Here is a 22,457-nt window from a genome sequence, read left to right on the forward strand (position 1 = left end):
CACTACTATGAAGCATAACATTAATTAGGGCACTACTATGAGTCATAACATTAACTAGGGCACTACTATGGGGCATAACATTAACTAGGGCACTACTATGGGGCATAACATTAACTAGGGCACTACTATGGGGCATAACATAAACTAGTGCACTACTATGAGTCATAACATTAACTAGGGCACTACTATGAGTCATAACATTAACTAGGGCACTACTATGAGGCATAACATTACCTAGAGCACTACTATGAAGCATAACATTAACTAGGGCACTATTATGGGGTATAACATTAACTAGGGCACTACTATGGGACATAACAGTAACTAGGGCACTACTATGGGGTATAACAGTAACTAGGGCACTACTATGGGTCATAACATTAACTAGGGCACTACTATGGGGCATAACATTAACCAGGGCACTACTATGGGGCATAACATTACCTAGAGCACTACTATGAAGCATAACATTAACTAGGGCACTATTATGGGGTATAACATTAACTAGGGCACTACTATGGAGCATAACATTACCTAGAGCACTAGTATGGGTCATAACATTAACTAGGGCACTACTATGGAGCATAACATTAACTAGGGCACTACTATGGAGCATAACATTACCTAGAGCACTACTATGGGTCATAACATTAACTAGAGCACTACTATGGGGCATAACATTACCTAGGGCACTACTATGTGGCATAACATTAACCAGGGCACTACTATGGGGCATAACATTAGGGCACTACTATGGGGCATAACATTAGGGCACTACTATGGGGCATAACATTAGGGCACTACTATGGGGCATAACATTAACTAGGGCACTACTATGGGGCATAACATTAACTAGGGCACTACTATGAGGCATAACATTAACTAGGGCACTACTATGGGGCATAACATTAACTAGGGCACTACTATGGGGCATAACATTACCTAGGGCACTACTATGAGGCATAACATTAACTAGGACACTACTATGTGGCATAACATTAACTAGGGCACTACTATGAGGCATAACATTAACTAGGGCACTACTATGGGGCATAATATTAACTAGGGCACTACTATGGGGCATAACATTAACTAGGACACTACTATGGGGCATAACATTAACTAGGGCACTACTATGAGGCATAACATTAACTAGAGCACTACTATGAGGCATAACATTAACTAGGGCACTACTATGAAGCATAACATTAACTAGGGCACTACTATGAAGCATAACATTAACTAGGGCACTACTATGAGGCATAACATTAACTAGGGCACTGCTATGAGTCATAACATTAACTAGGGCACTACTATGAGGCATAACATTAACTAGGGCACTACTATGAAGCATAACATTAACTAGGGCACTACTATGAGGCATAACATTAACTAGGGCACTACTATGAGTCATAACATTAACTAGGGCACTACTATGGGCATAACATTAACTAGGACACTACTATGGGGCATAACATTAACTAGGGCACTACTATGAGGCATAACATTAACTAGGGCACTACTATGAGGCATAACATTAACTAGGGCACTACTATGAAGCATAACATTAACTAGGACACTACTATGGGGCATAACATTAACTAGGGCACTACTATGAGGCATAACATTAACTAGGGCACTACTATGAAGCATAACATTAACTAGGACACTACTATGGGGCATAACATTAACTAGGGCACTACTATGAGTCATAACATTAACTAGGGCACTACTATGAAGCATAACATTAACTAGGACACTACTATGGGGCATAACATTAACTAGGGCACTACTATGAGTCATAACATTAACTAGGGCACTACTATGAGTCATAACATTAACTAGGGCACTACTATGGGGCATAACATTAACTAGGGCACTACTATGGGGCATAACATAAACTAGTGCACTACTATGAGTCATAACATTAACTAGGGCACTACTATGAGTCATAACATTAACTAGGGCACTACTATGAGGCATAACATTACCTAGAGCACTACTATGAAGCATAACATTAACTAGGGCACTATTATGGGGTATAACATTAACTAGGGCACTACTATGGGACATAACAGTAACTAGGGCACTACTATGGGGTATAACAGTAACTAGGGCACTACTATGGGTCATAACATTAACTAGGGCACTACTATGGGGCATAACATTAACCAGGGCACTACTATGGGGCATAACATTACCTAGAGCACTACTATGAAGCATAACATTAACTAGGGCACTATTATGGGGTATAACATTAACTAGGGCACTACTATGGAGCATAACATTAACTAGGGCACTACTATGGAGCATAACATTACCTAGAGCACTACTATGGGTCATAACATTAACTAGAGCACTACTATGGGTCATAACATTAACTAGGGCACTACTATGTGGCATAACATTAACCAGGGCACTACTATGGGGCATAACATTAGGGCACTACTATGGGGCATAACATTAGGGCACTACTATGGGGCATAACATTAGGGCACTACTATGGGGCATAACATTAACTAGGGCACTATTATGGGGCATAACATTAGGGCACTACTATGGGGCATAACATTAGGGCACTACTATGGGGCATAACATTAACTAGGGCACTACTATGAGGCATAACATTAACTAGGGCACTACTATGGGGCATAACATTAACTAGGGCACTACTATGGGGCATAACATTACCTAGGGCACTACTATGAGGCATAACATTAACTAGGACACTACTATGTGGCATAACATTAACTAGGGCACTACTATGAGGCATAACATTAACTAGGGCACTACTATGGGGCATAATATTAACTAGGGCACTACTATGGGGCATAACATTAACTAGGACACTACTATGGGGCATAACATTAACTAGGGCACTACTATGGGGCATAACATTAACTAGGGCACTACTATGAGGCATAACATTAACTAGGGCACTACTATGTGGCATAACATTAACCAGGGCACTACTATGGGGCATAATATTAACTAGGGCACTACTATGGGGCATAACATTAACTAGGACACTACTATGGGGCATAACATTAACTAGGACACTACTATGGGGCATAACATTAACTAGGGCACTACTATGGGGCATAACATTAACTAGGGCACTACTATGAGGCATAACATTAACTAGGGCACTACTATGTGGCATAACATTAACCAGGGCACTACTATGGGGCATAATATTAACTAGGGCACTACTATGGGGCATAACATTAACTAGGACACTACTATGAGGCATAACGTTAACTAGAGCACTGCTATGGGGAATAACACTACCTAGAGCACTGCTACGGGGCATAACATTAACTAGGGCACTACTATAGAGCATAACATTAACTAGAGCACTACTATGGGGCATAACATTAGGGCACTACTATGGGGCATAACATTAACTAGGGCACTACTATGGGGCATAACATTAACTAGGGCACTACTATGAGGCATAACATTAACTAGGGCACTACTATGGGGCATAACATTAACTAGGGCACTACTAAGGGGCATAACATTAACTAGGGCACTACTATGAGGCATAACATTAACTAGGGCACTACTATGGGGCATAACATTAACTAGGGCACTACTATGGGGCATAACATTACCTAGGGCACTACTATGAGGCATAACATTAACTAGGACACTACTATGTGGCATAACATTAACTAGGGCACTACTATGAGGCATAACATTAACTAGGGCACTACTATGGGGCATAATATTAACTAGGGCACTACTATGGGGCATAACATTAACTAGGACACTACTATGGGGCATAACATTAACTAGGGCACTACTATGGGGCATAACATTAACTAGGGCACTACTATGAGGCATAACATTAACTAGGGCACTACTATGTGGCATAACATTAACCAGGGCACTACTATGGGGCATAATATTAACTAGGGCACTACTATGGGGCATAACATTAACTAGGACACTACTATGGGGCATAACATTAACTAGGACACTACTATGGGGCATAACATTAACTAGGGCACTACTATGGGGCATAACATTAACTAGGGCACTACTATGAGGCATAACATTAACTAGGGCACTACTATGTGGCATAACATTAACCAGGGCACTACTATGGGGCATAATATTAACTAGGGCACTACTATGGGGCATAATATTAACTAGGGCACTACTATGGGGCATAACATTAACTAGGACACTACTATGAGGCATAACGTTAACTAGAGCACTGCTATGGGGAATAACACTACCTAGAGCACTGCTACGGGGCATAACATTAACTAGGGCACTACTATAGAGCATAACATTAACTAGGGCACTACTATGGGGCATAACATTAGGGCACTACTATGGGGCATAACATTAACTAGGGCACTACTATGGGGCATAACATTAACTAGGGCACTACTATGAGGCATAACATTAACTAGGGCACTACTATGGGGCATAACATTAACTAGGGCACTACTATGGGGCATAACATTACCTAGGGCACTACTATGAGGCATAACATTAACTAGGACACTACTATGTGGCATAACATTAACTAGGGCACTACTATGAGGCATAACATTAACTAGGGCACTACTATGGGGCATAATATTAACTAGGGCACTACTATGGGGCATAACATTAACTAGGACACTACTATGGGGCATAACATTAACTAGGACACTACTATGGGGCATAACATTAACTAGGGCACTACTATGGGGCATAACATTAACTAGGACACTACTATGAGGCATAACATTAACTAGGGCACTACTATGTGGCATAACATTAACCAGGGCACTACTATGGGGCATAATATTAACTAGGGCACTACTATGGGGCATAACATTAACTAGGACACTACTATGAGGCATAACGTTAACTAGAGCACTGCTATGGGGAATAACACTACCTAGAGCACTGCTACGGGGCATAACATTAACTAGGGCACTACTATAGAGCATAACATTAACTAGAGCACTACTATGGGGCATAACATTACCTAGAGCACTACTATGGGGCATAACATTAACTAGGGCACTACTATGGGGCATAACATTAACTAGAGCACTACTATGGAGCATAACTAACTAAAGCTCTGCTATGGGGCATAACATTAAATAGGGCACTACTATGAGTCATAACATTAACTAGGGCACTACTATGTGGCATAACATTAACTAGAGCACTACTATGAGGCATAACATTAACTAGGGCACTACTATGAGGCATAACATTAACTAGAGCACTACTATGAGGCATAACATTAACTAGGGCACTACTATGAGGCATAACATTAACTAGAGCACTACTATGAAGCATAACACTAACTAGAGCACTACTATGAGTCATAACATTAACTAGGGCACTACTATGAGGCATAACATTAACTAGGGCACTACTATGTGGCATAACATTAACCAGGGCACTACTATGGGGCATAATATTAACTAGGGCACTACTATGGGGCATAACATTAACTAGGACACTACTATGGGGCATAACATTAGCTAGGACACTACTATGGGGCATAACATTACATAGAGCACTACTATGGGGCATAACATTAACTAGGACACTACTATGAGGCATAACGTTAACTAGAGCACTACTATGGGGCATAACATTACCTAGAGCATTGCTATGGGGAATAACACTACCTAGAGCACTGCTACGAGGCATAACATTACCTAGAGCACTGCTACGGGGCATAACATTACCTAGAGCACTGCTACGGGGCATAACATTACCTAGAGCACTACTATGGGGCATAACATTAACTAGGGCACTACTATAGAGCATAACATTAACTAGAGCACTACTATGGAGCATAACATTAACTAGAGCTCTGCTTCTGCTATGGGGCATAACATTACCTAGAGCACTACTATGAGGCATAACATTAGGGCACTACTATGAGGCATAACATTAACTAGGGCACTACTATGGGGCATAACATTACCTAGGGCAGTACTATGGGGTATAACATTAACTAGGGCACTGCTATAAAGCATAACATTAACTAGGGCAGTACTATGGGGCATAACATTAACTAGAGCACTACTATGGGGCATAACATTAACTAGGGCACTACTATGGGGCACAACATTAACTAGGGCACTACTATGGGGCATAACATTACCTAGGGCACTACTATGGGGCATAACATTAACTAGAGCACTACTATGAGTCATAACATTAACTATGACACTACTATGGAGCATAACATTAACTAGGACACTATTATGGGGCATAACATTAACAAGGACATTACTATGGGGCATAACATTAACTAGAGCACTACTATGTGCCATAACATTAACTAGGGCACTATTATGGGGCATAACATTAGGGCACTACTTTGGGGCATAACATTAACTAGGGCACTACTATGGAGCATAACATTAACTAGAGCACTGCTATTGGGCATAACATCACCTAGGGCACTACTATGGGGCATAACATTAGGGCACTACTATGGGGCATAACATTAGGGCACTACTATGGGGCATAACATTAACTAGAGCACTATTATGGAGCATAACATTAACTAGGGCACTACTATGTGCCATAACATTAACTAGGGCACTATTATGGGGCATAACATTAGGGCACTACTATGGGGCATAACATTAACTAGGGCACTACTATGGAGCATAACATTAACTAGAGCACTACTATTGGGCATAACATCACCTAGGGCACTACTATGGGGCATAACATTAGAGCACTGCTATGGGGCATAACATTAACTAGGGCACTACTATGTGGCATAACATTAACTAGGGCACTATTATGGGGCATAACATTAGGGCACTACTATGGGGCATAACATTAACTAGGGCACTACTATGGAGCATAACATTAACTAGAGCACTACTATTGGGCATAACATCACCTAGGGCACTACTATGGGGCATAACATTAGGGCACTACTATGGGGCATAACATTAACTAGAGCACTATTATGGAGCATAACATTAACTAGGGCACTACTATGTGCCATAACATTAACTAGGGCACTATTATGGGGCATAACATTAGGGCACTACTATGGGGCATAACATTAACTAGGGCACTACTATGGAGCATAACATTAACTAGAGCACTACTATTGGGCATAACATCACCTAGGGCACTACTATGGGGCATAACATTAGGGCACTGCTATGGGGCATAACATTAACTAGGGCACTACTATGGGGCACAACATTAACTAGGGCACTACTATGGGGCATAACATTACCTAGGGCACTACTATGGGGCATAACATTAACTAGAGCACTACTATGAGTCATAACATTAACTATGACACTACTATGGAGCATAACATTAACTAGGACACTATTATGGGGCATAACATTAACAAGGACATTACTATGGGGCATAACATTGACTAGAGCACTACTATGTGCCATAACATTAACTAGGGCACTATTATGGGGCATAACATTAGGGCACTACTATGGGGCATAACATTAACTAGGGCACTACTATGGAGCATAACATTAACTAGAGCACTACTGTTGGGCATAACATTACCTAGGGCACTACTATGGGGCATAACATTAGGGCACTACTATGGGGCATAACATTAGGGCACTACTATGGGGCATAACATTAACTAGAGCACTATTATGGAGCATAACATTAACTAGGGCACTACTATGTGCCATAACATTAACTAGGGCACTATTATGGGGCATAACATTAGGGCACTACTATGGGGCATAACATTAACTAGGGCACTACTATGGAGCATAACATTAACTAGAGCACTACTATTGGGCATAACATCACCTAGGGCACTACTATGGGGCATAACATTAGGGCACTGCTATGGGGCATAACATTAACTAGGGCACTACTATGTGCCATAACATTAACTAGGGCACTATTATGGGGCATAACATTAGGGCACTACTATGGGGCATAACATTAACTAGGGCACTACTATGGAGCATAACATTAACTAGAGCACTACTATTGGGCATAACATCACCTAGGGCACTACTATGGGGCATAACATTAGGGCACTACTATGGGGCATAACATTAGGGCACTACTATGGGGCATAACATTAACTATAGCACTATTATGGAGCATAACATTAACTAGGGCACTACTATGAGGCATAACATTAACTAGGACACTACTATGGGGCATAACATTAACTAGAGCACTACTATGGGGTGTAATATTGCCTAGGGCACTACTATGGTGCATAACATTAACTAGGGCCCTACTATGGAGCATAACATTAACTAAAGCTCTGCTATGGAGCATAACATTAACTAGAGCTCTGCTGCTATGGGGCATAACATTAAATAGGGCACTACTATGGGGCATAGCATTAACTAGAGCACTACTATGAGGCATAACATTAACTAGGACACTACTATGGGGCATAACATTACATAGAGCACTACTATGGGGCATAACATTACATAGAGCACTACTATGGGGCATAACATTAACTAGGGCACTACTATAGGGCATAACATTACCTAGAACACTACTATGGGGCACAACATTAACTATGGCACTACTACAGGGCATAACGTTAACTAGAGCACTGCTATGGGGAATAACACTACCTAGAGCACTGCTACGGGGCATAACATTACCTAGAGCACTACTATGGGGCATAACATTAACTAGGGCACTACTATAGAGGGTGGGACTGGCCCACTGATGTACAGGGAAATTCCCCAGCGGGCACCACTGGATACACACTACTATGGTGCATAACATGAACTAGGGCACTACTATGGTGCATATCATTAACTAGGGCACTACTATTGGGCGTAATATCGCCTAGGGCACTACTATGGGGCATAACATTAACTAGAGCACTACTATGAGGCATACCATTAAATAGTGCACTACTGTGGGGCATAACATTAACTAGGGCACTACTATGGGGCATAACATTACCTAGGGCACTACTATAGAGCATAACATTAACTAGAGCACTACTATTGGTCATAACATTACCTAGGGCACTACTATGGAGCATAACATTAACCAGGACACTACTATGGAGCATAACATTAACTAGGGCACAACTATGAGACATAACATTAACTAGGGCACTACTATGGGGCATAACATTAACTAGGACACTACTATGGACATAACATTAACTAGGACACTACTATGGGGCATAACATTACCTAGAGCACTGCTATGGGGCATAACATTACCTAGAACACTACTATGGGGCATAACATTACCTAGAGCACTGCTATGGGGCATAACATTACCTAGAGCACTGCTATGGGGCATAACATTACCTAGAGCACTGCTATGGGGCATAACATTACCTAGAGCACTACTATGGGGTATAACATTACCTAGAGCACTACTATGGGGCATAACATTAACTAGGACACTACTGTGTGGCATAACATAAACTAGGGCACTATTATGGGGCATAACATTACCTATGGCACTACTATGGGGCGTAATATCGCTTATTGTACCACTATGGGGCATAACAAACTAGGGAACTACTATGGGCCATAACATTATCTGGAACACAACATTACTTAGGTCACTACTATGGGGCATAAAATGAACTTGGGCACTATTATAGGGCTTACAATTAATAACTGCCACAGAGAGGTGTCTCCCTAGAAGTATTGGAACAGGGGCCCCTTCAAAATGTTATGGGGCCACAAAGTTCTGGTTACGTTCCTGTCTGGAAGTATTTATACTGTTTGTCAGCACAAAAACCCTAACGCAGTACAAACCTCATTCACAGAGGGGTGATGTAAGGTCCAAGGGATTTCCAAGACATGAAGCGTCCCATTGTCATCAGACAGAGCCAGGAAATGCTGCTTTGCTGCAATGATACAAAGTGCACACGTCTAATTACTCATAATAGTCATAATATTACAGATGATAACACCTAGATGGCTGCTAGCAGACCCTAAATAGTCTAACCCGCATATTGAAAATCTCCGGCCTCTCTGCCATAATAGGTGCTGAGAATAAAGCGCAATAACCGGTGGTGCAGGGGCGAGGGATGAATAAAGAGTAATAACCGGCGGTACAGGGGCAAGGGGAGAATAAAGAGTAATAACCGGCGGTATAGGGGCGAGGGATGAATAAAGAGTAATAACCGGCGGTACAGGGGCGAGGGGTGAATAAAGAGTAATAACCGGCGGTATAGGGGCGAGGGGTGAATAAAGAGTAATAACCGGCGGTATAGGGGCGAGGGGTGAATAAAGAGTAATAACCGGCGGTATAGGGGCGAGGGGTGAATAAAGAGTAATAACCGGCGGCATAGGGGCGAGGGGTGAATAAAGAGTAATAACCGGCGGTACAGGGGCGAGGGGAGAATAAATAGTAATAACCGGCGGTACAGGGGCGAGGGGTGAATAAAGAGTAATAACCGGCGGTACAGGGGCGAGGGGAGAATAAAGCGCAATAACCGGCGGTACAGGGGCGATGGGTGAATAAAGAGTAATAACCGGCGGTACAGGGGCGAGGGGTGAATAAAGAGTAATAACCGGCGGTACAGGGGCGAGGGGAGAATAAAGAGTAATAACCGGCGGTACAGGGGCGAGGGGTGAATAAAGAGTAATAACCGGCGGTACAGGGGCGAGGGGATAATAAAGAGTAATAACCGGCGGTACAGGGGCGAGGGGATAATAAAGCGCAATAACCGGCGGTACAGGGGCGAGGGGTGAATAAAGAGTAATAACCGGCGGTACAGGGGTGAATAAAGAGTAATAACCGGCGGTATAGGGGCGAGGGGTGAATAAAGAGTAATAACCGGCGGTACAGGGGCAAGGGCAGAATAAAGAGTAATAACCGGCGGTACAGGGGCGAGGGGTGAATAAAGAGTAATAACCGGCGGTACAGGGGCGAGGGGAGAATAAAGCGCAATAACCGGCGGTACAGGGGCGAGGGGTGAATAAAGAGTAATAACCGGCGGTACAGGGGCGAGGGGTGAATAAAGAGTAATAACCGGCGGTACAGGGGCGAGGGGAGAATAAAGCGCAATAACCGGCGGTACAGGGGCGAGGGGTAAAAAAAAGAGTAATAATCGGCGGTACAGGGGCGAGGGGTGAATAAAGAGTAATAACCGGCGGTACAGGGGCGAGGGGTGAATAAAGAGTAATAACCGGCGGTACAGGGGCGAGGGGTGAATAAAGAGTAATAACCGGGGGTACAGGGGCGAACGAAGAGTAATAACCGGCGGTACAGGGGCGAGGGGGGAATTAAGAGTAATAACTGGGGGTACAGGGGCGAGGGGTGAATAAAGCGCAATAACCGGCGGTACAGGGGCGTGGGGATAATAAAGCGCAATAACCGGCGGTACAGGGGCGAGGGGTGAATGAAGAGTAATAACCGGCGGTACAGGGATGAGGGGTGAATGAAGAGTAATAACCGGCGGTACAGGGGCGAGGGGTGAATAAAGAGTAATAACCGGCGGTAAAGGGGCGAGGGGTGAATAAAGAGTAATAACCGGCGGTACAGGGGCGAGGGGTGAATAAAGAGTAATAACCGGCGGTACAGGGGCGAGGGGAGAATAAAGAGTAATAACCGGCGGTACAGGGGCGAGGGGTGAATAAAGAGTAAAACCGGCGGCACAGGGGCGAGGGGTGAATAAAGAGTAATAACCGGTTGCACAGGGGCGAGGGGTGAATAAAGAGTAATAACTAGCGGTACAAGGATGAGGGGGGAATAAAGAGTAATAACCGGTGGCACAGGGGCGAGGGGTGAATAAAGAGTAAAACCGGCGGCACAGGGGCGAGGGGTGAATAAAGAGTAATAACCGGCGGTACAGGGGCGAGGGGAGAATAAAGAGTAATAACCGGCGGTACAGGGGCGAGGGGAGAATACTGAGTAATAATCGGCGGTACAGGGACGAGGGGTGAATGAAGAGTAATAACCGGCGGTACAGGGGCGAGGGGTGAATAAAGAGTAATAACTGGCAGTACAGGGGCGAGGGGAGAATAAAGAGTAATAACCGGTGGCACAGGGGCTAGGGGTGAATAAAGAGTAATAACCGGCAGTACAGGGGCGAGGGGAGAATAAAGAGTAATAACCGGCGGCACAGGGGAGAGGGGAGAATAAAGAGTAATAACCGGCGGTACAGGGGCGAGGGGTGAAGAAAGAGTAATAACCGGCGGAACAGGGGCGAGGGGTGAATAAAGATTAATAACCGGTGGTACAGGGGTGAATAAAGAGTAATAACCGGCGGTACAGGGGCGAGGGGAGAATAAAGAGTAATAACCGGCAGTACAGGGACGAGGGGTGAATGAAGAATAATAACCGGCGGTACAGGGGCGAGGGGTGAATGAAGAGTAATAACCGGCGGTACAGGGGCGAGGGGTGAATAAAGAGTAATAACCGGCGGTACAGGGACGAGGGGTGAATAAAGAGTAATAACCGGCGGCACAGGGGCGAGGGGAGAATAAAGAGTAACAACCGCCGGTACAGGGGCGAGGGGAGAATAAAGAGTAATAACCGGTGGCACAGGGGCGAGGGGTAAATAAATAGTAATAACCGGCGGTACAGGGGCGAGGGGAGAATAAAGAGTAATAACCGGCAGTACAGGGACGAGGGGTGAATGAAGAATAATAACCAGCGGTACAGGGGCGAGGGGTGAATGAAGAGTAATAACCGGCGGTACAGGGGCGAGGGGTGAATAAAGAGTAATAACCGGCGGTACAGGGACGATGGGTGAATAAAGAGTAATAACCGGCGGCACAGGGGCGAGGGGAGAATAAAGAGTAACAACCGCCGGTACAGGGGCGAGGGGAGAATAAAGAGTAATAACCGGTGGCACAGGGGCGAGGGGTAAATAAATAGTAATAACCGGCGGTACAGGGGCGAGCGGAGAATAAAGAGTAATAACCGGCAGTACAGGGGCGAGGGGTGAATAAAGAGTAATAACCGGCGGTACAGGGGCGAGGGGTGAATAAAGAGTAATAACCGGCGGTACAGGGGCGAGGGGAGAATAAAGAGTAATAACCGGCGGTACAGGGGTGAGGGTGAATAAAGAGTAATAACCAGCGGTACAGGGGCGAGGGTGATAAAGAGTAATAACCGGCGGTACAGGGGCGAGGGTGATAAAGAGTAATAACCGGCGGTACAGGGGCGAGGGGTGAATAAAGAGTAATAACCGGCGGTACAGGGGCGAGGGGTGAATAAAGAGTAATAACCAGCGGTACAGGGGCGAGGGGTGAATAAAGAGTAATAACCGGCGGCACAGGGGCTAGGGGTGAATAAAGAGTAATAACCAGCAGTACAGGGGCGAGGGGAGAATAAAGAATAATAACCGGCGGCACAGGGGAGAGGGGAGAATAAAGAGTAATAACCGGCGGTACAGGGGCGAGGGGAGAATAAAGAGTAATAACCGGCAGTACAGGGACGAGGGGTGAATGAAGAATAATAACCGGCGGTACAGGGGCGAGGGGTGAATGAAGAGTAATAACCGGCGGTACAGGGGCGAGGGGTGAATAAAGAGTAATAACCGGCGGTACAGGGACGAGGGGTGAATAAAGAGTAATAACCGGCGGCACAGGGGCGAGGGGAGAATAAAGAGTAACAACCGCCGGTACAGGGGCGAGGGGAGAATAAAGAGTAATAACTGGCGGTACAGGGGCGAGGGGTGAATAAAGAGTAATAACCGGTGGCACAGGGGCGAGGGGTAAATAAATAGTAATAACCGGCAGTACAGGGGCGAGGGGTGAATTAAGAGTAATAACCGGCGGTACAGGGGCGAGGGTGAATAAAGAGTAATAACCGGCGGTACAGGGGTGAGGGTGAATAAAGAGTAATAACCGGCGGTACAGGGGCGAGGGTGAATAAAGAGTAATAACCGGCGGTACAGGGGCGAGGGGTGAATAAATAGTAATAACGGCGGTACAGGGGTGAGGGTGAATAAAGAGTAATAACCGGCGGTACAGGGGCGAGGGGTGAATAAAGAATAATAACCGGCGGTACAGGGGCGAGGGGTGAATAAAGAGTAATAACCGGCGGTACAGGGGCGAGGGGCGAATAAAGAGTAATAACCAGCGGTACAGGGGCGAGGGGAGAATAAAGAGTAATAACCGGCGGTACAGGGGCGAGGGGAGAATAAAGAGTAATAACCGGCGGTACAGGGGCGAGGGGCGAATAAAGAGTAATAACCAGCGGTACAGGGGCGAGGGGAGAATAAAGAGTAATAACCGGCGGTACAGGGGCGAGGGGAGAATAAAGAGTAATAACCGGCGGTACAGGGGCGAGGGGTGAATAAAGAGTAATAACCAGCGGTAGAGGGGCGAGGGGAGAATAAAGAGTAATAACCGGCGGTACAGGGGCGAGGGGTGAATAAAGAGTAATAACCGGCGGTACAGGGGCGAGGGGAGAATAAAGAGTAATAACCGGCGGTACAGGGGCGAGGGGTGAATAAAGAGTAATAACCGGCGGTACAGGGGCGAGGGTGAATAAAGAGTAATAACCGGCGGTACAGGGGCGAGGGTGAATAAAGAGTAATAACCGGCGGTACAGGGGCGAGGGGAGAATAAAGAGTAATAACCGGCGGTACAGGGGCGAGGGGTGAATAAAGAGTAATAACCGGCGGTACAGGGGCGAGGGTGAATAAAGAGTAATAACCGGCGGTACAGGGGCGAGGGTGAATAAAGAGTAATAACCGGCGGTACAGGGGCGAGGGGTGAATAAAGAGTAATAACCGGCGGTACAGGGGCGAGGGTGAATAAAGAGTAATAACCGGCGGTACAGGGGCGAGGGTGAATAAAGAGTAATAACCGGCGGTACAGGGGCGAGGGGTGAATGTGAGGATGATGAAGTTACAGATATGTCCTCATATACTGTTGCTGCAATGCGCCAGACAGCTCCTCTCAGCGCACTAGGTCCCATGAGACTTTGCGAGCGCTGGGCGTCTTTTTACTGAAAGATACATCTGCGACTAGGACGCACGAGGAGACGTAGCAGCATGGTCTCTACTAATGATGTGTAATCTTAGGAATCCGCCCAGAAACTGTGACCTGCACTACTGTGCCCAGCAAGCCATCCATGCGCCATCTGTTTCTTTACACCAGGGGTATTCAACATGTCACCATCCAGCTGCTGTAGAACTACACATCCCAGCACACCCTACTACAGTTTAAGCATGACCTAATAACTAAACTGTGGAAGGGCATGCTGGGATGTCTAGTTCCACAGCAGCTGTATGGCGGCATGTTGAAGACCCCTGCTTTCACCCACCCCGGCCCTGTGCCCTGTCCGCCGGGTTCTATGCTAGCGCTGTAGTTCGTACATGTGGTATACAGCCGGGGGCAGGACGGATGAATCAGCAGAGGATACTGTATGTGCAGCCGCCATGTATCACAGCCACTTACCTGAGACAATGGCCGGCTTAATGTAAGTGATGGCTGCTGCAGAGATGTTCTGGGTCTGGGAGGGCTCGTGCGTCTTCCCGAGTAAGTCCCATATGTCCACGTTTCCGTCTTCTTTCCCAATGAAGAAAACCCCAGCTCTGGAAAAGGACCAGTGGGCGGCGGTCAGTCTTTTCTGGGAGCAGCAGGACTGGAGGAGCGGTCCGCCCTTAGAGGAAAGGTACAATCTAGACCAAAGCTTCTCATACTACCCCCCACCAAGTCACACTAACAGGCCAGGTTGTATGAATATCCGTGCTTGGGCACAGGTGGTTAAATCAAGTCACCTGTGACCAGGCATGGATATCCTTAAAACCTGGAGTGTTAGTGCGCTTTGAGGACTGAGTGTGAGAAGCATTGCACTAATCACCAACAACAAAAATACAGCAGTGGAACGAGAGGGAACACAATGTACGCGTGCGTCTCTGAGACCGCTCTCCGGTGTGATGGTAAATTAACCACAGTGGCATCTGCCGCAACACAGGACGACATAACGCAGACGCCCCAGTACACCTGTAACGTGTGCGTCCTGCACTCTCCTGCGTCTGGGAGTAAATGACGGATTTACAGGAGTCACCTATGTGCGGTGAACTGGGGCTTCATCTGTGTGATGTCTGCATGTGGGTGGCGTTATAATGGTTTATGTGTAAGAGAACGCGGTTATTATCAGCTGTAGGTAATAGTATTAGTCCTGCAGGTCTCTGGAAGTGTCCAATAAGAATAGCGCAAGTCATTCTGCACAGGGGAAATTATATATAGAAAATATCAGCATTACAGTAGATCCCATCACGTGTCCAGGACCAGGATGAATCACAGTAAAATGTATGGCGCTATACGGGTCCACGATCCCCGTCTGTACAATGCTTCTAGCGACTAATCCATTCGCACAGCCGAACGCAAGGAGATTGACAGGAAGAGGGTGTTTGTGGGTGTCAACTGACCGTTTTCTGGAAGTGTTTGGAAAAACGCAGGCGTGCCCAAGCGTTTGCAGGGGGCGGGTGTCTGACGTCAATTCCGGGAACGGACAGGCTGAAGTGATCGCAGCGGCTGAGTAAGTCCAGAGTTACTCAGAAACTACAAAAAAAATTTCGCCCCGCTCGGCTGCACAGGCGTTCGCACACTTGCAAAGCGAAAATACACTCCCCCATGGGCGGCGACTATCTGCTCGCAGCGCTGCAAAAAATATCTAGTGAGCGATCAACTCGGAATGAGGGCCATAGCCTGGAATAAGGTTAGTATTCTACCTGATGTTAAAGGAACAAGCGCAGAAACACGGAATGGCGGCATGAGCAAACATTATAGACACGGTGAGGTATATTTACGAAGGTGCTGGTTTTTAGAAGTGAAGATGTTGCCCATAGCAGCCAATCAGATTCTAGCTATTATCTTCGAGAAGGTGCTAGATGCATGTTAAGTAGAATGTGATTGGTTGCTATGGGAAACCTCCACTTCTAAAAAACGGTACTTTACTGTATATACCCGGTTGTATCTAACTTCTGTCAGCCCGGCTACAATGAGGGAGACCTGACTGTTGGGCAAGACTCTTATGGACACCACGGTAACTGACGTAACGGCACATGTTGCCCGCCTGTATTACCGGGCACAAGAAGAGACGCTTACAGTGACGCCTTCTTTCCATATGGCGAAGTTCCAGCCTCCTACGGTGAGAACAATGTCCTTCAGAAACGGGGATCTCTGCACGGTGTGGACGAGGCCGTCATGTATGACGTGCGCCTGTGTGGGTTTAGAACCTGTAAACAACAAACACGCGGTAAATGGCAACGCAGGTTACACGGATAGTGCCGCTAATAAATATTTGTATAAAAGCAGATAAATAAATCCTCCACACTCGCACGCGTTTCTCTATTACCCACATTATCGCCCTGCACAGAGGCAGCTGTTCTGTGGCATGAAGTCTCACTCACAAAATGGCACCTTCCATTGCCACAAAATGGCGGCCTCCTCTGCCTACAGGTCACAGGTTCACTTTACAGGCAGCGAGAGCTAAAAACAGGTGAGCGTATGGAGGCACGTCATGTAATACCCTGTGGCAGAAGGGCAGAGGTGTTATAATCATGATGCCCATTGTGGGACCTCCTGCTGCCCAGGCTGTAACGCATGACTGCGGCCATACCATGTCCAAGCCGCCTCACCCCGTTACTTATCTGACACTTCCATTGGACGGCGGCAGGAAGGGAGATTCCAGTCCGAGTTCTCACAGGGAATACAGCAGATGTGGAGGTCTGCACCGGGTTACACTATTCAGTGAAATGCCACATTCATTATTAACTGCCAGGTCACTATTCTCTCACTGGTATGAGTCCACACTCACGTCACACCGCTGGGAGTCCCCACTCACGTCACACTGCTGGGGGTCCCCACTCACAACACACTGCTGGGAGCCCCCCGTTCACGTCACACCGCTGGGGGTCCCCACACACGTCACACCGCTGGGAGCCCCCCGCTCACGTCACACCGCTGGGGGTCCCCGCTCACGTCACACCGCTGGGGGTCCCCGCTCACGTCACACCACTGGGAGCCCCAGCTGGGGGTCCCTGCTCACGTCACACCACTGGGGGTCCCCGCTCACGTCACAACGCTGGGGGTCCCCGCTCACGTCACAACGCTGGGAGTCCCCGCTCACGTCACACCACTGGGAGTCCCTGCTCACATCACACCGCTGGGAGTCCCCGCTCACGTCACACCGCTGGGAGTCCCCGCTCACGTCACACCGCTGGGAGTCCCCGCTCACGTCACACCGCTGGGGGTCCCCGCTCACGTCACACCGCTGTGACACCGCTGGGGGTCCCCGCTCACATCACACTACTGGGAGCCCCCTGCTCACATCACACCGCTGGGGGTCCCCGCTCACGTCACACCGATGGGGGTCCCCGCTCACGTCACACCACTGGGAGCCCCCGCTGGGGGTCCCCGCTCACATCACACTACTGGGAGCCCCCTGCACACGTCACACCGCTGGGGGTCCCCGCTCACATCACAATACTGGGAGCCTCCTGCTCACGTCACACCGCTGGGGGTCCCCGCTCACATCACAATACTGGGAGCCTCCTGCTCACGTCACACCGCTGGGGGTCCCCGCTCACATCACACTGCTGGGAGTCCCCACTCACGTCACACCACTGAGAGTCCCTTCTCACGTCACACCGCTGGGGGTACCCGCTCACGTCGCACCGCTGTGACACCGCTGGGGGTCCCCGCTCACATCACACTACTGGGAGTCCCCGCTCACGTCACACCGCTGGGAGTCCCCGCTCACGTCACACCTCTGGGGGTCCCCGCTCACGTCACACCGCTGGGGGTCCCCGCTCACGTCGCACCGCTGTGACACCGCTGGGGGTCCCCGCTCACATCACACTACTGGGAGCCCCCTGCTCACGTCACACGTCTGGGGGTCCCCGCTCACGTCACACCGCTGGGAGTCCCCGCTCACGTCACACCGCTGGGGGTCCCCGCTCACGTCACTTGTGGATACATGTAAAGTTACTATATATTGGTGAGTGGATTATATACTCGCAGGAAGAGAACTAAGAGCATAATTGTTCTTTTTTCCCATTTAAATGTATTTATATTCTTCAATGTTTTTGTGGTAACTACACATGGGAAATGTAAACCCTAAGCAGACACATAGCTCCCCGACATGTCACCCTGCAGACGTGACCCCATCTTACTGATAAGCCGTCCCGTATCCCCGTCTTTCTCCATCTTCCAGTCTGTATACACCAGCGCCCCATCCTGCAATCAGATGGAGAGAGGAAAGTGGAGGTAATGTGCAGTTCGGGTTCCCTATGAGAAATCTGATGCATTGAGTGCAGAGACACCGGAAACGCGTTGGACAGGCTGAAGCCGACGCAGATATCTGTGGCTGTTCCATTAGGTATCAGAGCTGATAGGTGATTTATCTTATTTTCAGCCGTAAGTGCGTCTATGGTCACAGGTACCGTTTACTGGGACATCGATTTAAGAGGAGTGTTGTCTGGTTTGTATAATGTGCCCATCCTAAAGCGTGTCCAGCCTGTTCCCCGAGCCATAAATAACGGTGGCAGTGTCCTAGTACACTCCTGGGATCGTAGCCCTGTCCGCCATGTTTCCAGCTGAGGCTACAGAGCAGCTGGCACTAGATCAGGTCATAGTCTTTGCCATGTAACACCTGCACACTGGCCAAGTGACGTTCCTGGCTGTGCCCTTCTGTAGGTAACTTATTACTGGCACCAGGACCTGCGGGACACACCTGCGGAAGGTGCCTCAGACACATCACTGCTGTACTTGCTGACAGTACCTCTCCACCTCAAATCAACAGCTTGATACCCAAAGGACCAGCAAAATAGACAGTGAGGGGAACTGTGTCAATCAAAGTACAAGTGATACAAAATGAGTAACACAAGGACCGGGTACTTAGTTACACTGAGTGATTGCTCTGTTGTCGGTTAGTTTCCTGCGCATGCGTGTGATTGGCTGGGGTAACCACGTCCTGCCGTCTATACCTATGGAATAATAAGACTTACTTCAGTTGCTGCAAAGTAATGAGTGCTGACGTCCTCCAGGACTTTGGCGTTTTTGGCTGAAGTGGCTCTTAAACTTCTGTAGTTAATTGCCCCTTCAGACTTCTCCTCTTTGACCTGGGCCTTCAGTTTGTCTGCAGAGAGGAAGAGAAGCCATTATATTACAGATGCACTAGGAATGTGTGCCCCCGCAGAAAAATCCTTCATCACTCTAAGGAAGAGATTATGCAGGAGTTGCAGTTTCACTCTTCTGATTGGATGGCTGAGTTACCATGGCTCATTAATGGCATTATGCGTTCAGCAGTGTCTGTGGTGACTGGGGTAACAAAATCACCACCACTGCCCTCTGCGATGCATATCTGCCCAGCCCTCTTACGCCTTGATGGATTAGAGGGATTTAAGGAAATTCAGCCATCCTCTCAAAATGCCTACGTTTTTGTATGAAAGCTTTAACCCTACGCATTTTACACATTTACGTTCTTGGTGAAAAATATCTGATTATAGCAGATGAAGATGTAATAATCAGTGCCAATGAGTTTCCATAGAATATGAAGAGGATCATTAGGGAGCCTCAACCTTAATTAAAATGTTATTTAATCAGGAAAGTCTAATTTTAGACTTCAACAGTGAAGCAGCAAGTTGGGTTTCTGCTGTGGACAGTGACACATCTACTACCACAGACCTGAAGACTGTGCCCATCATGGGCGGGGGTGAGGAGGTAATGCCTATGTTCCCATGGACAGAAGACAGGACACACCTACTACCATAAACCTGAAGACTGTGCCCATCATGGTGGGTGAGGAGGTGATGCCTATGTTCCCATGAACAGAAGAAGGGACACATCTACTACCATAAACCTGAAGACTGTGCCCATCATGGGGGGTGAGTAGGTGATGCCTATGTTCCCATGGACAGAAGACGGGACACATCTACTACCATAAACCTGAAGACTGTGCCCATCATGGGGGTGAGGAGGTGATGCCTATGTTCCCATGGACAGAAGACGGGACACATCTACTACCATAAACCTGAAGACTGTGCCCATCATGGGGGTGAGGAGGTGATGCCTATGTTCCCATGGACAGAAGACTGGACACATCTACTACCATAGACTTGAAGACTATGTCCGTCGTGGGGGGTGAGGAGGTGATGCCTATGTTTCCATGGCCAGAAGATGGGACACATCTACTACCACAGACCTGAAGACTGTGCCCATCATGGGCGGGGGTGAGGAGGTAATGCCTATGTTCCCATGGCCAGAAGATAGGACACATCTACTACCACAGACCTGAAGACTGTGCCCATCATGGTGGGTGAGGAGGTGATGCCTATGTTCCCATGAACAGAAGACGGGACACATCTACTACCATAAACTTGAAGACTGTGCCCATCATGGGGGGTGAGTAGGTGATGCCTATGTTCCCATGGACAGAAGACGGGACACATCTACTACCATAAACCTGAAGACTGTGCCCATCATGGGGGTGAGGAGGTGATGCCTATGTTCCCATGGACAGAAGACTGGACACATCTACTACCACAGACCTGAAGACCGTGCCTATCATGGGGGGTGTGGAAGTGATGCCTATGTTCCCATGGACAGAAGACTGGACACATCTACTACCACAGACCTGAAGACCGTGCCTATCATGGGGGGTCAGGAGGTGATGCCTATGTTCCCATGGACAGAAGATGGGACACATCTACTACCACAGACCTGAAGACCGTGCCTATCATGGGGGGTGAGGAGGTGATGCCTTTGTTCCCATGGACAGAAGACTGGACACATCTACTGCTATAAACCTGAAGACTGTGCCCATCATGGGGGTGAGGAGGTGATGCCTATGTTCCCATGGACAGAAGACGTGACACAGCTACTACCATAAACCTGAAGACTGTGCCCATCATGGGGGGTGAGGAGGTGATGCCTATGTTCCCATGGACAGAAGACGAGACACATCTACTACTACAGCCCCAAAAACTGTGCCCATCATGGTGAGGGGGAGGGGGTGAGGAGGTGATGTCTATGTTCCCATGGAAAAAAGATGGGACACATCTCTGAAGGGTCACTGGGCCACTGTGTACGAGTAGGACCACTGTCCTACTTGGAGGAAAGGGTTCTCTATTTTACTGGCATTGTCAGATCGCATACGACCGCACAGTCATACTGTCCCCCCAGTTTTTGACAAAGAGATCCGTTCTGCATAATAAAATATTTAAAAAAATACTTTTTTAAACTATATTAAATAAAAATGTTTTAAAAAAACAATGTTATGAACGGTTTTGTAGGGAAAAAAGGAGATTTATGGTAAGACTTACCATTGTTAAATATCTTTCTGCGAGGTACACTGGATTCTACAGGGAATAATATCGGGGTGTAGAGTTAGACCTTGATCCGAGGCACCAACAGGCTAAAGCTTTGACTGTTCCCAGGATACACCGCACCGCCTCCTCAATATCTCCGCCTCCAGGCACTGGAGCTCAGTTTTGTTAACCAGTCCAATGCAGTAGCAGGTAAGAGAGACGGTAGATGTTAGCCACATAGAAC

At 47.3% G+C, this 22,457-nt stretch overlaps 1 protein-coding gene across 3 annotated transcripts in view; it reads right to left on the reverse strand.

The window, feature by feature from the left end:
* Nucleotides 1-22,457, reverse strand: part of DNAI3 (dynein axonemal intermediate chain 3) — a 400,488-nt gene that overhangs the window by 46,361 nt on the left and 331,670 nt on the right. For all 3 annotated transcript variants that reach the window (XM_063938944.1, XM_063938942.1, XM_063938943.1), the window contains 5 exons: nucleotides 19,913-20,043; nucleotides 19,079-19,142; nucleotides 17,010-17,140; nucleotides 15,354-15,558; nucleotides 9,747-9,838 (listed from right to left, as the gene is read on the reverse strand). In XM_063938944.1, the coding sequence (XP_063795014.1) occupies nucleotides 9,747-9,838; nucleotides 15,354-15,558; nucleotides 17,010-17,140; nucleotides 19,079-19,142; nucleotides 19,913-20,043 (623 nt within the window). The remainder of the gene's footprint in view (nucleotides 1-9,746; nucleotides 9,839-15,353; nucleotides 15,559-17,009; nucleotides 17,141-19,078; nucleotides 19,143-19,912; nucleotides 20,044-22,457) is intronic.

This window comes from Pseudophryne corroboree, chromosome 9, assembly GCF_028390025.1.
Source record: "Pseudophryne corroboree isolate aPseCor3 chromosome 9, aPseCor3.hap2, whole genome shotgun sequence".
NCBI lineage: Eukaryota > Metazoa > Chordata > Amphibia > Anura > Myobatrachidae > Pseudophryne > Pseudophryne corroboree.